We start from the raw sequence: 13451 nt of genomic DNA, 5'->3' as shown, positions 1-13451 counted from the left end.
TACGACAACTGCACCTCCCTCAACCTCAAGGCTCTCCAGAGGGTGGTGCGGTCTGCACAACGCATCACCGGGGGCAAACTACCTGCCAATCAAAACACCTATAGCACCCGATGTCACAGAAAGGCCAAAAAGATAGTCAAGGACAACAACCAGCAGGCGAGGTCAGTACAGGTGCATCAAAGGTGGGACCGAGAGACTGAAAAACAGCTTCTATCTCAAGGCCATCAGACTGCTAAACAGCCATCACTAACTCAGAGAGGCTGCTGCCTACATACAGACTCATATCACTGGCCACTTTAATAAATGGATCACTAGTCACTTTCAACAATGCCACTTTAATAATGTTAACATATCTTACATTACTCATCTCATATGAATATACTGTACCTTATACCATCTATTGCACCTTGCCTATGCCGCTCGGTCATCGCTCTTCCATATATTTATATGCACATATTCTTATTCCATCCCTTTAGATTTGGGTGTATTAGGTAGTTGTTGTGGAATTGTTAGATTACTTGTTCGATATTACTGCACGGTCAAAACTAGAAGCACAAGCATTGCTCTACACTCACATTAACATCTGCTAACCATGTGTATGTGACCAATACCATTTGATTTGATTTGTAGAGCACGAGACGAGTGGGACCTGGAGAGAGGCTGGGTATTAATAGCCTTATGGACCTCGTCCATCTTTCTGCTATTCTTGGCTATGTCATCACACAGAGCGTGGTGTGTGTGTGGAGGCTACATGAATGTGAGTCTCTGTACATGTGTGTGTATGTGCTTCTGTGAGAGAGTATGTGCTGCATCTCAGGCAGCAGGGGTGAGGACTATGGCCTGGTAACCACAGGTACCAGGAGGCTAGCCACGCCCATAATACGCTCTGTGACAAATGAAAACATAAAAGACTAGAACAGACTGTACGCACACACACACACACACACACACACACACAGGAGAATGGAACACCCCATAATTACTGAGAACTGAAGCAGATTGGCCTCCCTCTCAGACTGGTCATGTGTTTTTGGTTCCCTGAAATATCCTAACGTCCTAGACAGAAAGTAAGAGTCTGTTGGCAGCTTCAGTGCCAAGGAGGGCTGAGTGCCAAACACTAAACACTGAACCCTTCTATAGGAGAGGAAAGAGAGGAGGGAAGGGAGAAGAGGACAGCATGAAAAGGGAGTAAGCATGAGGACTGAGGAAAGGGGTCATTATTTTCCTGTGGCTCTGGTCAAAAGTAGTGCATATTTTGTATTTTTTTATTTAACCTGTATTTAACTGTGGAATAGGATGTAATTTGATATGAGACATATAGCCACAGAAACACAGTTACAGTGTGTAGGAATACAAGGACACATAAAGCCATCTATGACATAAGCATCTGTGGTTTTATTCAAAGCAGAACAATGCTTAATGACATTGTTGCCAGGAGGAGGAGTGTGTTGCGGGGGCAGCACGTTGCCAGGGGGCGTGGTTTAAGCAGTATTCTGACACCTTCTTGTTGGGGTTCTTTCCGGTGAACCACAGCTGCAGGCAGCAGCTAGAAGGCTTGGAGAGGGTGGTGTACAGTAGCTGTAGGAGTCAGAGCAAATCTTCTCACACATAATCTGGGCTGTAGGGAAGACATCTGTCCACTTACGACACTTAGCCTCAGCAGGACAATGGTTACGGCCTGGGAGAGAGGGAGGAGAGAGAGAGAGAGAGAGAGACGATGAAAGAATGATAGAGTGGAGAGAAAAGAGGAGAAAGGGAGGAGAGGACAGGATAAAGAAACAATGTTTTATTTTGCATTTAAATGTTTGTGTGTGTCTGTGAGAGAGTGTATACCTGTGTGTGTGCGTGTATGTGTGTCAAATCAAATCACATTTTATTAATCACATGCTTTGTAAACAACAGGTGTAGACTAACAGTGAAATGCTTACTTACAGGCCCTTCCCAACCATGCAGAGAAAGAAAAAAGAGAAATAATAGAAAAGTAATAACAAGTAATAACAAAATACACAATGAGTACGATAACTTGGCTATATACACGGAGTACCAGTACAGAGTCGATGTGCAGGGGTACGAGGTAATTGAGATAGATATGTACAGTTCCAGTCAAAGGTTTGGAGACAAACCCTGGAATGAGTGGATGTCTTTATTTGGTAGGTCGTCATTGTAAATAGGAATTTGTTGTTAACTGACTTAAATAAAGGTTAAATAAATAAATAAATAAAATAGAATTTGTACTATTTTCTACATTGTAGAATAATAGTGAAGACATATAGAGAAATATATTTGATATTCTTCAAAGTAGCCACCCTTTGCCTTGATGACAGCTTTGCACACTATTGGCATTCTCTCAAACAGCTTCACCTGGAATGCTTTTCCAACAGTCTTGAAGGAGTTCCCACATATGCTGAGCACTTGTTGGATGCTTTTCCTTCACTCTGCGGTCCAACTCATCCCAAACCATCTCTATCGGGTTGAGGTCCCTGGTATAGAAGCGTTGATGCAGTCAGTCAGCACTCAGTGGTGCAGCTGTAGAACCTTTTGAGGATCTGAGGGCCCATGCCAAATCTTTTCAGCCTCCTAAGGGGGAAGAAGCATTGTCGTGCCCTCTTCTCCAACTGTGCTGGTGTGTGTGGACTATGATAGATCCTTAATGATGTGGACACTGAGGAACTAGGGCTCCACTACAGCCCTGTTGACAGTGGTGTAAAGTACTTAAGTAAAAATACTTGAAAGTACTACTTAAGTAGTGTTTTGGGGTATTTGTACTTTACTATTTATATTTTTGGCAACTTTTACTTTTACTTCACTACATTCCTAAAGACCACTAAACACATGCTTGTAAATTATGTCTGAGTGTTCGAGCATGCACCTGGTTATCTGTAAATTTAAAAAACAAGAAAATCGGACCTTCTGGTTTGCTTAATATAAGCAATTTGAAATTATTTATACTTTTACTTTTACTTTTAATACTTAAGTACATTTTAGCAATTACATTTACTTTTGATATTTAAGTATTTTGAAACCAAATACTTTTAGACTGTTACTCAAGTATGATTTTACTGGGTGACTTTCACATTTACTTGAGTAATTTTCTATTAAGGTATCTTTACTTTTACTTGAGTATGACAATTGAACTTTTTCCACCACTGCCTGTTGATGTAAATGGGGGCATGCTCAGCCCTCCGTTTCCTGTAGTCCACGATCAGCTCCTTTGTCTTGCTGACGTTGAAGGAGTGATCTCTGACCTCCTTCCTATAGGCTGTCTCATTGTTCTCGTGGGTGAACAGGGAGTACAGGTAGGGACAACGCATGCACACTTGAGGGGTCCCCGTGTTGAGGGTCAGCATGGCAAATGTGTTGTTGCCTGGTGTGTCTTTGTGTATGTGTATGTGTGTGTGTACCTGTGGTCCAAACCCAACCGTAGTACCAGTCCTGTTTGCAGGTGAAGTCATCCTTGCAGTCGTCCCACCAGCTGTTGCAGTCCTCCTGACACAGAGGCACATTTAGGATCCGCTCCTATCACCAGGACTGGTCCACCTACACAATAAAAGTCATAGAATGTTGATTAATTTTACATTTTAAAGCATAACATACATATTCGTTCTCCTGGCATCCGCCAAACCCAGATTAGTCCATCTGACTGCCAGATGTGTCACGCCCTGGCCTTAGTATTATTGGTTTTCTTTATTATTTTAGTTAGGTCAGGGTGTGACAAGATGGTGAAGCGTGATTCATCACTCCAGAGAATGCGTTTCCACTGCACTTTTAAACAAGACCTGTTAAAGGTCTTGCTCACATCGGCTATGGAGAGCTTGATCACACAGTCGTCCGGAACAGCTGGTGCTCTCATGCATGCTTCAGTGTTGCTTTCCTTGAAGCGAGCATAAAAGGCATTTAGCTCATCTGATAGGCTCGCGTCACTGGGCAGCTCACGGCTGGTTTTCCCTTTGTAGTCCGTAATAGTTTGCAAGCTCTGACACATCCGACAAGCATCAGAGACGGTGTAGTAAGATTCAATCTTAGTACTGTATTGACGCTTTGCCTGTTTGATGGTTCGTCTGATGGCATAGTGGGATTTCTTATAAACATCCGAACAGTGTCCTGCTCCTTGAAAGCGGCAGCTCTAGCCTTTAGCTCGGTGCGGATCCGTGGCTTCAGGTTGGGATATGTACGTACAGTCACTGTGGTGACGACGTCATCAATGCACCTCTTGATGAAGCCGGTGACTGAGGTGGTATACTCTTCAATGGCATTGGATGAATCCCGGAACGTATTCCAGTCTGTGCTAGCAAAACGCGCCAATGTAAACTGAGATTTGTGGATATAAATATGAACTTTACCGAACAAAACATACATGTATTGTGTAGCATGAAGTCCTATGAGTGTCATCTGATGAAGATCATCAAAGGTTAGTGATTCATTTCATCTCTATTTCTGCTTTTTGTGACTCCTCTCTTTGGCTGGAAAAATGGCTGTTTTTCTGTGAGTTGGCTCTGACCTAACATAATCGTTTGGTGTGCTTTCGTCGTAAAGCCTTTTTGAAATTGGACACTGTGGCTGGATTTACAACAAGTGTATCTTTAAAATGGTGTAAAATACATGTATGTTTGAGGAATTTTAATTATGGGATTTCTGTTGTTTTGAATTTGGCGCCCTGCAGTTTCACTGGCTGTTGACGAGGTGGGACGCTAGCAAGGTTAAAGTCCCCAGCTACTAGGCGCGCCGCTTCTGGATGAGCACTTTTTGTTTGAATATGTTTTGTTTGAATATGAAGTGGCAAGTGGCAGGGCTATAATGCAGCTCTCCTTCACAGAGGCGCGTGAAGTAGTTGGAGTGAGGGGAGCTGAAGATGTGGCGGTGGATGCTCCACAGACTGTAGAGAGTCAGAGTGTTGTTCAACAGTCGAGGGAAACTGATATGCTGATTGTGAAGAAGGTGGATTATATGGTGTTAATTTTACATAAATTAATTGTCCTGCACATACACACAAAAAGTCCAAGAAACTGGACATAATAGTTTCTGCAGCTGAAATATTTTGGGGTTTACAGGACTTCACTGCCTAAACATTGCAAAGAATACTGTCCGAAGATGCTCTTCCCTCTCAGGCCCCAGAGCCTGTCGGGATGGTTGTTGGCAGTTGAATCTGATTTTTTTTATTATATATTTTTTTATTAGTTGGGCTGATATACAGCCAAAACAGTAGGTGGCGGCATGCACCTATAGCATTTGTTTGTGAACCGCAATAATATCAAAGAAGAAGACCTCGTATAGCAATACACCAATAAGTGTAGTCTGCCATAAAACCAAAGATAGAACAATGAGATAGTTTAGTTATAAAAAATCTTTGATAAACCTCTAGAACAAGTAGCAGTAGTAGCAGTAGTAGCAGTAGTAGCAGTAGTAGCAGTAGTAGCAGTAGTAGCAGTAGTAGCAGTAGTAGCAGTAGTAGCAGTAGTAGCAGTAGTAGCAGTAGTAGCAGTAGTAGCAGTAGTAGCAGTAGTAGCAGTAGTAGCAGTAGTAGCAGTAGTAGCAGTAGTAGCAGTAGTAGCAGTAGTAGCAGTAGTAGCAGTAGTAGCAGTAGTAGCAGTAGTAGCAAGTAGTAGCAGTAGTGGCAGTAGTAAGCGGAACGTTTGTGGAAGGATATGCGTACACACCGGGAGCGTTTACAAAACAACACTGGTTTCCGGTCAGTTTAAATTTGAAATGTATATTTTGATAGCTACTAGTCGGGATAGTGGTTTGACAGGTAAGGCGGTGAATATTTTGACATGTACAGTAAATATGTGTACAATTTTTTGTTGATGTATTAGATATGGTTTCGAAACATAGCTAGCTAGTTAACGCGTTAGCTACATTATGCAGGATGAAGAGTGTTTGCTAGCTAGTAAGGAAGATCTGCAATAACTTAACAGATACCATTTTAAAGTATTCAAAACCTAATCTGTGCAATTCTTACAGTAGCTAACCTACCCAAGTTAGCAGCTAGCTAGCTATGTTGTGAGATTTCTTACAGCTAGCTTTCGCTAGCTACACTCTCCACACATTGTTAGGGTCACTGAAACCAACATCTGATTAGCTGTGTACTCATCTAGACAGGTCTGTGATCTAGATGGGTGCTGATAGCTATCCTGTCTCAGTGAAGTCTGTGTGTCTTCTCAGACAGAGATGTCCACGCAGTTCCCCTCGCTGTTTCCCAGGATCACAGAGACTCTGTGGTTCAACCTGGACCGCCCGTGTGTGGATGAGACAGAGCTACACCAACAGGAGCAACAGCATCAGACCTGGGTACAATCAAACAAACACAGAAAGAGAAAAGACAGGGCAAGACTAGAAGGAGTGACAGAGCCAACCTGGGTTCAGACATACACACTGACCTCTCCTGTCTCTCCCCCTTAGTTACAGAGCATCGCAGAGAAGGACAATAGCCTGATGCCTATTGGGAAGCCAATTTTCGAGGTATCTGAGCTTTAAATAATGTTTATTTTACTTACCTAGACAACTGAACTGTCGGTCACTCATATTTTCATCCAAAAGTTGACCCAAATGTATACAAGATGCTTATGGATTTTGACCAAGTCCTGCGATATTACAAAGGTGAATCATGTTCACATTTATTTGACCTTTATTTAAGCAGGGAGTCACCATTGAGACCAGGGTCTCTTTCACAATGGATCCCTGCAATGACAATTTCATACGACCAAATCGAAAATAATATATATCCAGTATATATCCAACACAAATCAATATTTTAAATTGCCCAAGCAGCACCAGAACATCCAATTGTAATGTATTTTGTAGTTGGTTCTATGTGGGGGTGGGAAGGCATTACAATTCAATAAAATAGAGACGTTCATGTTTGCATTTTGTGGTTATTCCCAACAGCTCCCAGGTTAGGGGGAGTCATTAGGGCCAGAGGAGGGAGGGCAAGCAAGAGCTTAAATTATACCATCCAAAGATGGAGTAAAGCTTCAGTAGGAGAGAACAGCACAGCTAGCTACATTCCCCACAGATATATGTTTTAGGGTCACCGAAACCAACATCTGATCAGCTGTGTACTAATCTATCCCGGTCTGTTATCTAGATGGATGCTGATAGCTATCCTGTCTCAGTGAAGTGCGTGTGTCTTCTCAGACAGAGATGTCCATGCTGTTTCCCAGGATGACAGTCTCTGTGGTTCAAGATTGCTGTTTTGCTTTTGTAATGCTTGCTAGCTCACATTCAAACCAACTAAAGTTAAAGATGGTGATCCTAAACCCCCTACCCTGTGTGAACTTGGTTATGGTGGTGTGGTACACAGAAAGAGAGTTTAGCAGCTAGGGAGAGGTTTTAATATCTCATGACATTTAATTCCTCAAATTTTACATATCGTTTCACTGGATGTGCTACCTTGTCCTCAGACCTGCTGTTTTCAACTCTCTCCTTCCATCCCTCTACCACACCTGCTGTCTCGATCTCTGACCTCTGAATGGGGCTCAGTGGTCTAAGGCATTGCATCTCAGTGCTAGAGGTGTCACTACAGACCCTGGTTCGATTCCAGACTGTATTACAACAGGCCGTGATTGGGAGTCCCATAGGGTGGTGCACAATTGGCCCAGCGTCGTTAGGGTTTGGCCGGGGTAGGCCGTCATTGTAAATAAGAATTTGTTTTTAACTGACTTGCCTAGTTAAATAAAATAAAAATGCTTGGCTATGAAAAACCAACTGACATTTACTCCTGAGGTACTGACCTGTTGCACCCTCTACAACCACTGTGATTATTATTTGTCTCTGCTGGTCATCTATGAACATTTTGAAGAACGATCCGGCCTTAATGGCCTTGTACTCTTATAATCTCCAACTGGCACAGCCAGAAAAGAACTTCCTAGGTTCCTGCCTTTCTAGGGAGTTTTTCATAGCCACAATGCTTCTGCTTTGCTTGCTGTTTGGGGGTTTAGCCTGGATTTCTGTATAGCACTTTGTGACATCGGCTGATGAAAAAAGGGCTTTATAAATACAATTTGATTGATTACCATTTTGCGTCAACGTTTGGAAGAAAATAAGACAGTGGTCCTTTCATTTATAGTGGCTGTTAAGGATGTTTTCTGTCATTTTCCCATGCTCACTCGGGTGTGTTTGTGTTCTCTGGGTGTGTAGCAAACATTTGACGAGGAAGAAGAGGAGGAGGATGAGGATGAGGAAGATAGTGAGGAAGACTCTGAGGATGAAGAGGACATGCAGGACATAGATGAGATGAACGACTACAACGAGTCACCGGACGACGGAGAGGTCAACGAGGTCAATGCGAATACACACACAATCAGGGGTTAGGGGTCACGTCTATGGAGCACTATATAAGGGAAATACTAGGCCTTCGGATTCTTAATGTCACTCATCCCTCTCTTAGGTGGATATGGAGGGAGCAGACCAAGACCAGGACCAGTGGATGATCTAGACCAGAGTAATCCTCGCTATTCTCTGATGCCCCCTTGGTAGCGCTCCAGCTGGATCTCCTCTGCCGGACAGTGGCTTTTGGCTGGTGAACTTTCCCTGCTGTTCACACCCACCCTGTGAAACTAAAGGGGGAGGTGTGGGCAGCGTGGGGTTTTACTGCATGGAGAAAGTGCTGTGTGCGTGTTCTCTCATTCAGTGTTCTACAGTTGCAATGTGTGAAGACTGTAAACTGTAAAAGAAATTCTCTTGAAATAAGTGTTTTTGCAACATTAGGAGAAAGAACCCCTGCTCCACCTCAACCTCCCCTCTGCTAGTTCTGTCCTCCCCCACAGATCACGAGACACTCAGACCCTTTGTTTAGACTATGCACACATCAAACTCAAGGACATCAGAGTGCACTCACTCCCCTCTCTGGTACTCGTTGTTCTGTGTGTGTACTTTGATTCCCCCGTCCGTCCGTCCGTTGCCAGTCGTGTCACATCTGAATGGGCATAAACCTTAGCCTGTCCACTGCACTTGTGTAATCTGCTGTGTGTGGGTGTGCTGCCAACAGAAACCTGGAGAGTAAAAACAAACATGCTATATAGAATGTTAGTATTCAACAAAACTGATTTTAGAAAGGAACATCACAGGTGCTCGTCTGTATGTCTGTATGTAAAGTAAATACCTTTTTAATTGGTCCAGTGTCTTATGTAAATAAAGAAAAACATTTTGTACAGATAATGTACGTAATGGATTTATTGATGCCACACAGACTTGTAAAACACGTGTTAGATGCTGTCTGAGAGCGATATTCAACCTACAGGGGGCACTAAGCAGGAGACTGGGAGGGTCAAGGCAGCAGGAAGCTCAGACCACAAAACCAGAAGTAAATTGTACCCAACCTTGTATGTCTTAATAATAGATATGTGTGTCTGTCTCTCACTGTGTCATCGTCGAAGCCTCATGTGACCTCTGCTATGGCAGTGATTCTTGCATCAATTTCCACACTGTAGAGCCTGGTGCCCAGGCGATACGCACTGTGCTGGATCCACAGTGGAAACCCAGCACTGTCAGAGGGCAATGCTTGGAAAATAATCCGGTCCCTTATCTTACCTACACACACAGAGGTGTGGTCAGACAAGCAAATGTGGATGGAGAAGAGAGGGATTTCAGTCAGGTGGGGTCACCTTTCTTGGGGCCGATGTTGCTGCTGAACTCCACCTTGCTGCACCAGATGTCAAAGGTTTTCAGGATGCTTTCTGGGTCGCCGGGGGTGGCGTGGGTCAGAACATACTGGAAGACCCTCTCTTCCCGGCTCAGCATAGTAATACAGTCATATCACATCCTCACCAGCACCACCCGGTAAAACAACACAAAGTAGTAGTGGTAGGGAATAAAAGTCAACAGCAGGGGGAGGAAGGCCAGCGTTATGGCACCAGACACCATAGTACTGCTGCAAGGGAAAACACACACATACAGTAGGTACACACACTAACACACATATCTAAACACACACCAGGAGAAGGGAGACTACCAGCGCATATACTATTCATTAAAAACGATAAAATAAACTTCTTCAATTACACAAACACCCATTACAGTCCATTCTGTACTTATAGACCAGCAAGCTAACCCACATACACAGCTGTTCCGCCGGCCAACTCCATACTGCAGTTACTAGAGTTTTACTCTGAGTGACAGGAGATTCCCTCACCTCACTGACAAACAACGCTACATTGAACTCCTACAACTCAACCTACCATATCACAAACCTCTTGTAAAAAATAATATTCTCTCCCACATAACCGCCGTACAGCAAAAACAAGACTCATCTGCCCAGAGATGCGTTTGTCAAATAGGAGAAATGCAAAAGGTTATTGTGTGTGTCTATAGTCAGAGCTCCACAGGTGAGGGCAGAGTGGGTAGTAAGGAAGCTGGGCATCTGAATTATTCATTGATAACCTGGGGCATGTTTATTCACAGAAAACAGGTGTGGCCATAGTAACCCTCCCCAGCCCCACTCAATCAATCAATCAATTTTATTTTATACAGCACTTCGTACATCAGCTAATATCTCGAAGTGCTGTACAGAAACCCAGCCTAAAACCCCAAACAGCTAGTAATGCAGGTGTAGAAGCACGGTGGCTAGGAAAAACTCCCTAGAAAGGCCAAAACCTAGGAAGAAACCTAGAGAGGAACCAGGCTATGAGGGGTGGCCAGTCCTCTTCTGGCTGTGCCGGGTGGAGATTATAACAGAACTATGCCAAGATGTTCAAAAATGTTCATAAGTGACAAGCATGGTCAAATAATAATCATGAATAATTTTCAGTTGGCTTTTCATAGCTGATCATTAAGAGTTACTCCATTGTTTCATTACTCCATTGTTTCTCACAATTACATTATTATTGACTAATTATTATGTCATAATAAACATACAGCAATACATCACTGGTAGGCTACAGGGAAAGTTATTAATATGTTGACTCAAGACACTCGAGATGTAGGGGGGCAGAGAGAAGGGGGGGGGGGGAGGGGGGTGAGAGACAGACAGACATGGGTGGATCAGGTGTACAGGCACATGTGTGGAGTGAGTCTATAGTCAGGTTTCTCTCTTCCTACAAACAGAAGGATCCAGAAAGCACACATGTACAGAAAATAAAAGTGACAGCAGTATTTACAGCTCAAAATAATGTTTATTAGACATTGTTACACAGCAGTTTCTGATGTTACTATCAGACAATAATACTCTGCTTAGAATGGAACTAATGCTGCTCTGTGCCTCACTGGTAACTGTGTCCTCACTCGGCTCACACAAATCATAATCATGTTCTCACATTTGATTTAAAAAAGAAGAAGAATATTCAGAATTTAATACACTTAATAATTCATATGTGACAGGTGCCCAGAACATAGATCCAAACAAACACACTGGTCCTCTGATGGTCTCTCTGCATAGCAGGTCTTCATAGATCTGAACAGACTGGATAGATACTTCATAATTTTTTTTATTTTACCTTTATTTATCTAGGAAAGTCAGCTAAAAACAAATTCTTATTTACAATGACGGCCAAACCCGGACGACGCTGGACCAATTGTGCCCCACCCTATGGTTCTCCCAATCACAGCCGGATGTGATTCTGCCTGGATTTGAACCAGGGAATGTAGTGACACCTCTTGCACTGAGATGCAGTGTCTTAAACCGCTGCACCACTCTGGAGCCCTATGATGAAGGCACGACTTCTCCAGAGCTAGATGATATGACTATGAAAGGGATACTGAAGGGATAGGGTCTAGGCCTAGAGGCTGAAATGTAACAGGACTGTGGTGTCCTCTCATACGCATCCAATTGGCCAAATTGGAAAGTCTCTCTATGCTTGTTTGATGACAGCATCAGCAGGCTTGTTTGAGCAGTCTCCTGATGAACTTCTTGAGTTCTTTGTCCCCCTTCCTCCATCTCACCAGCCTAGTGAGGACCAACCTGCCCTCCTGTGTGTCAGCAAGGGCCAGGTACCACACCCCTGCCACGGACCCCTTCCCCTCCCCCCCATTTGCCTCCTCCAGGGCAGGACAGGTGCAGGTACCCCCTTCCTGCAGCCAAAGGGCACTGTAGGCCATTGCCCCCCCGACGCCCTCAGCCCTCTCCGTGCCTCCACCCTCCCACCTCAGGATGCGACTCCGGCCCAGAGGGACTAACCTGCAGTCACCCCCTTCCACAGACACACTCCCGATACGCAGTTTAAAGACTGAGAGAAAAAAACACAGAAATACATGTCTGTAAACACATGTAAACACGTTATAGACCTCTATAAGCCTTTGTCTAAAGTGTAACCAATGCCATGCACATATCACTCACCATATGGACTCTTGCAGAAGTGGTTCTGGATGTCTGTCTCCCCCTCAGCAGCCAGACTGCATGAGTCACAGATCACTGTTCCTGAGGACACCAAGAGACATGCCACAGTGAACAGGGTTAGTTTGGATGTGTGTGTGTGTGTGTGTGTGTGTGTGTGTGTGTGTGTGTGTGTGTGTGTGTGTGTGTGTGTGTGTGTGTGAAAGAGCATGGAACATGTTTGCAGAGGATCAGCTTTCTATGATGATGATGATAATGATAGGCACAAACCCTCTGATGCCTCCTCGTGACCCGCTTCCTCTCCCTTCCGCGCACGCTGTGTGTCTTGGGTCGTGGTGGGAATACAGAGATGGACCCCGCGCGGGAACTGTGTGCAGTTGAACATGTCGGGCCACGGGAACCCGAACGCGCTCATCACAGGGAGACAACCGTCCCTCACAGCCTCGCACAGCCCACGACAGGGGCGCACGGGCCCCTCCGGTAGGCACACCGGGGCGAAGAGCGAGCACAAGAACTTCTTGGTATCCCGATGGCAGAGTTTGGAGACCAACGGCAGCCAGGCGGCCGACTGTTGCTGGGCTTCTTTCAACGAGTCGTGCCCCAGCAAGTTGGGCAGCCGCATATCCCCGTAACCGACGCCGTGGCACAAAGAAAGTGTGCTGGGGATGGGCTTACACACCGAGCGAAACAATGAGGAACTGAGACTTTCGGACGCAAACTGAATGGAGCTGTCTGTGGTCAAAACCGAGGCGAAAGAAATAGACACCAACACGCAAAGTGATAACTTCAGTTGAGCCATACTGACAACACGTGCAGAATAAAAAACAAAGCAGCACGGTGGTTGATCAGCAGTCCTGGAGGAGAAGTTGGTAGCCGGTTGGAACCAACCTAGTAGTAGCCTAGTGTGTAATGAATCATGCAGAACAAACTGGTTCTTACAGCAAATGCAATGGTGTGACTCCCGGTTATTGAGGGCTGTAAAGTGGGTTTGTTATTAGAACGGGGGGGGGCGTCTGAAAGACTGTTGTTTTATCTTCCCATAGCAGTCTGCCCAGAACCTGCCCCCAACGAGTCTGTGCTAGCAATGTATTTTTACCATCTATTCGTTATGCATTTTCCTTACGTCGCGGTCTGTTTTCTGCTGGTTTTATTCCCCAGTCATAACAACAACAAGCTCACTATTTTAGCA

The 13451-nt window shown here is 44.4% G+C and overlaps 2 protein-coding genes and 2 pseudogenes across 3 annotated transcripts; 1 reads left to right on the top strand and 3 right to left on the bottom strand.

Annotated features, from left to right (window-relative positions):
* Positions 1-1399: 1399 nt before the first annotated feature.
* On the bottom strand, positions 1400-5213 carry LOC129821679 (folate receptor alpha-like; annotated as a pseudogene).
* A 31-nt stretch (positions 5214-5244) lies between these two features.
* LOC129821887 (anaphase-promoting complex subunit 15-like) lies at positions 5245-9153 on the top strand. 2 transcript variants are annotated; one of them, XM_055879611.1, is made up of 5 exons: positions 5245-5686; positions 6160-6285; positions 6397-6456; positions 8134-8274; positions 8384-9153. In XM_055879611.1, the coding sequence occupies exons 2-5, from the start codon at positions 6166-6168 to the stop codon at positions 8429-8431; spliced, it is 369 nt and encodes a 122-aa protein (XP_055735586.1). In that variant the 5' UTR covers positions 5245-5686; positions 6160-6165; the 3' UTR covers positions 8432-9153. The 2 variants fall into 2 exon arrangements, with proteins under 2 accessions (XP_055735586.1, XP_055735585.1); XM_055879610.1 differs by having other exon boundaries at positions 5246-5746.
* LOC129821678 (transmembrane O-methyltransferase homolog) lies at positions 8448-9858 on the bottom strand (annotated as a pseudogene).
* Positions 9859-11085: 1227 nt separating this feature from the next.
* LOC129821884 (secreted frizzled-related protein 2-like) lies at positions 11086-13429 on the bottom strand. Its single transcript, XM_055879606.1, has 3 exons — positions 12533-13429; positions 12266-12346; positions 11086-12155 (listed from the first exon to the last, which is right to left on the bottom strand). Exons 1-3 carry the CDS (start codon positions 13059-13061, stop codon positions 11803-11805), a joined length of 963 nt encoding a protein of 320 aa, XP_055735581.1. The 5' UTR covers positions 13062-13429; the 3' UTR covers positions 11086-11802.
* Between the last annotated feature and the right edge of the window lie 22 nt (positions 13430-13451).

Source organism: Salvelinus fontinalis, chromosome 24 (assembly GCF_029448725.1).
Source record: "Salvelinus fontinalis isolate EN_2023a chromosome 24, ASM2944872v1, whole genome shotgun sequence".
Lineage (NCBI taxonomy): Eukaryota > Metazoa > Chordata > Actinopteri > Salmoniformes > Salmonidae > Salvelinus > Salvelinus fontinalis.
This window is presented reverse-complemented; position numbering and strand designations above follow the sequence as displayed.

What these genes read in the sequence shown, in the direction of transcription:
- LOC129821887 (XM_055879611.1), top strand. Translation starts at nt 6,166, where the DNA reads ATGTCCACGCAGTTCCCCTCGCTGTTTCCCAGGATCACAGAGACTCTG. An exon ending in AGCAACAGCATCAGACCTGG is followed by an intron (nt 6,286 to 6,396) that starts GTACAATCAAAC and finishes TCTCCCCCTTAG; the next exon opens with TTACAGAGCATCGCAGAGAA. An exon ending in ACGACGGAGAGGTCAACGAG is followed by an intron (nt 8,275 to 8,383) that starts GTCAATGCGAAT and finishes TCCCTCTCTTAG; the next exon opens with GTGGATATGGAGGGAGCAGA.
- LOC129821884 (XM_055879606.1), bottom strand. Translation starts at nt 13,061, where the DNA reads ATGGCTCAACTGAAGTTATCACTTTGCGTGTTGGTGTCTATTTCTTTC. An exon ending in TCACGAGGAGGCATCAGAGG is followed by an intron (nt 12,347 to 12,532) that starts GTTTGTGCCTAT and finishes TGGTGTCCTCAG; the next exon opens with GAACAGTGATCTGTGACTCA. An exon ending in CTTCTGCAAGAGTCCATATG is followed by an intron (nt 12,156 to 12,265) that starts GTGAGTGATATG and finishes TTTTTCTCTCAG; the next exon opens with TCTTTAAACTGCGTATCGGG.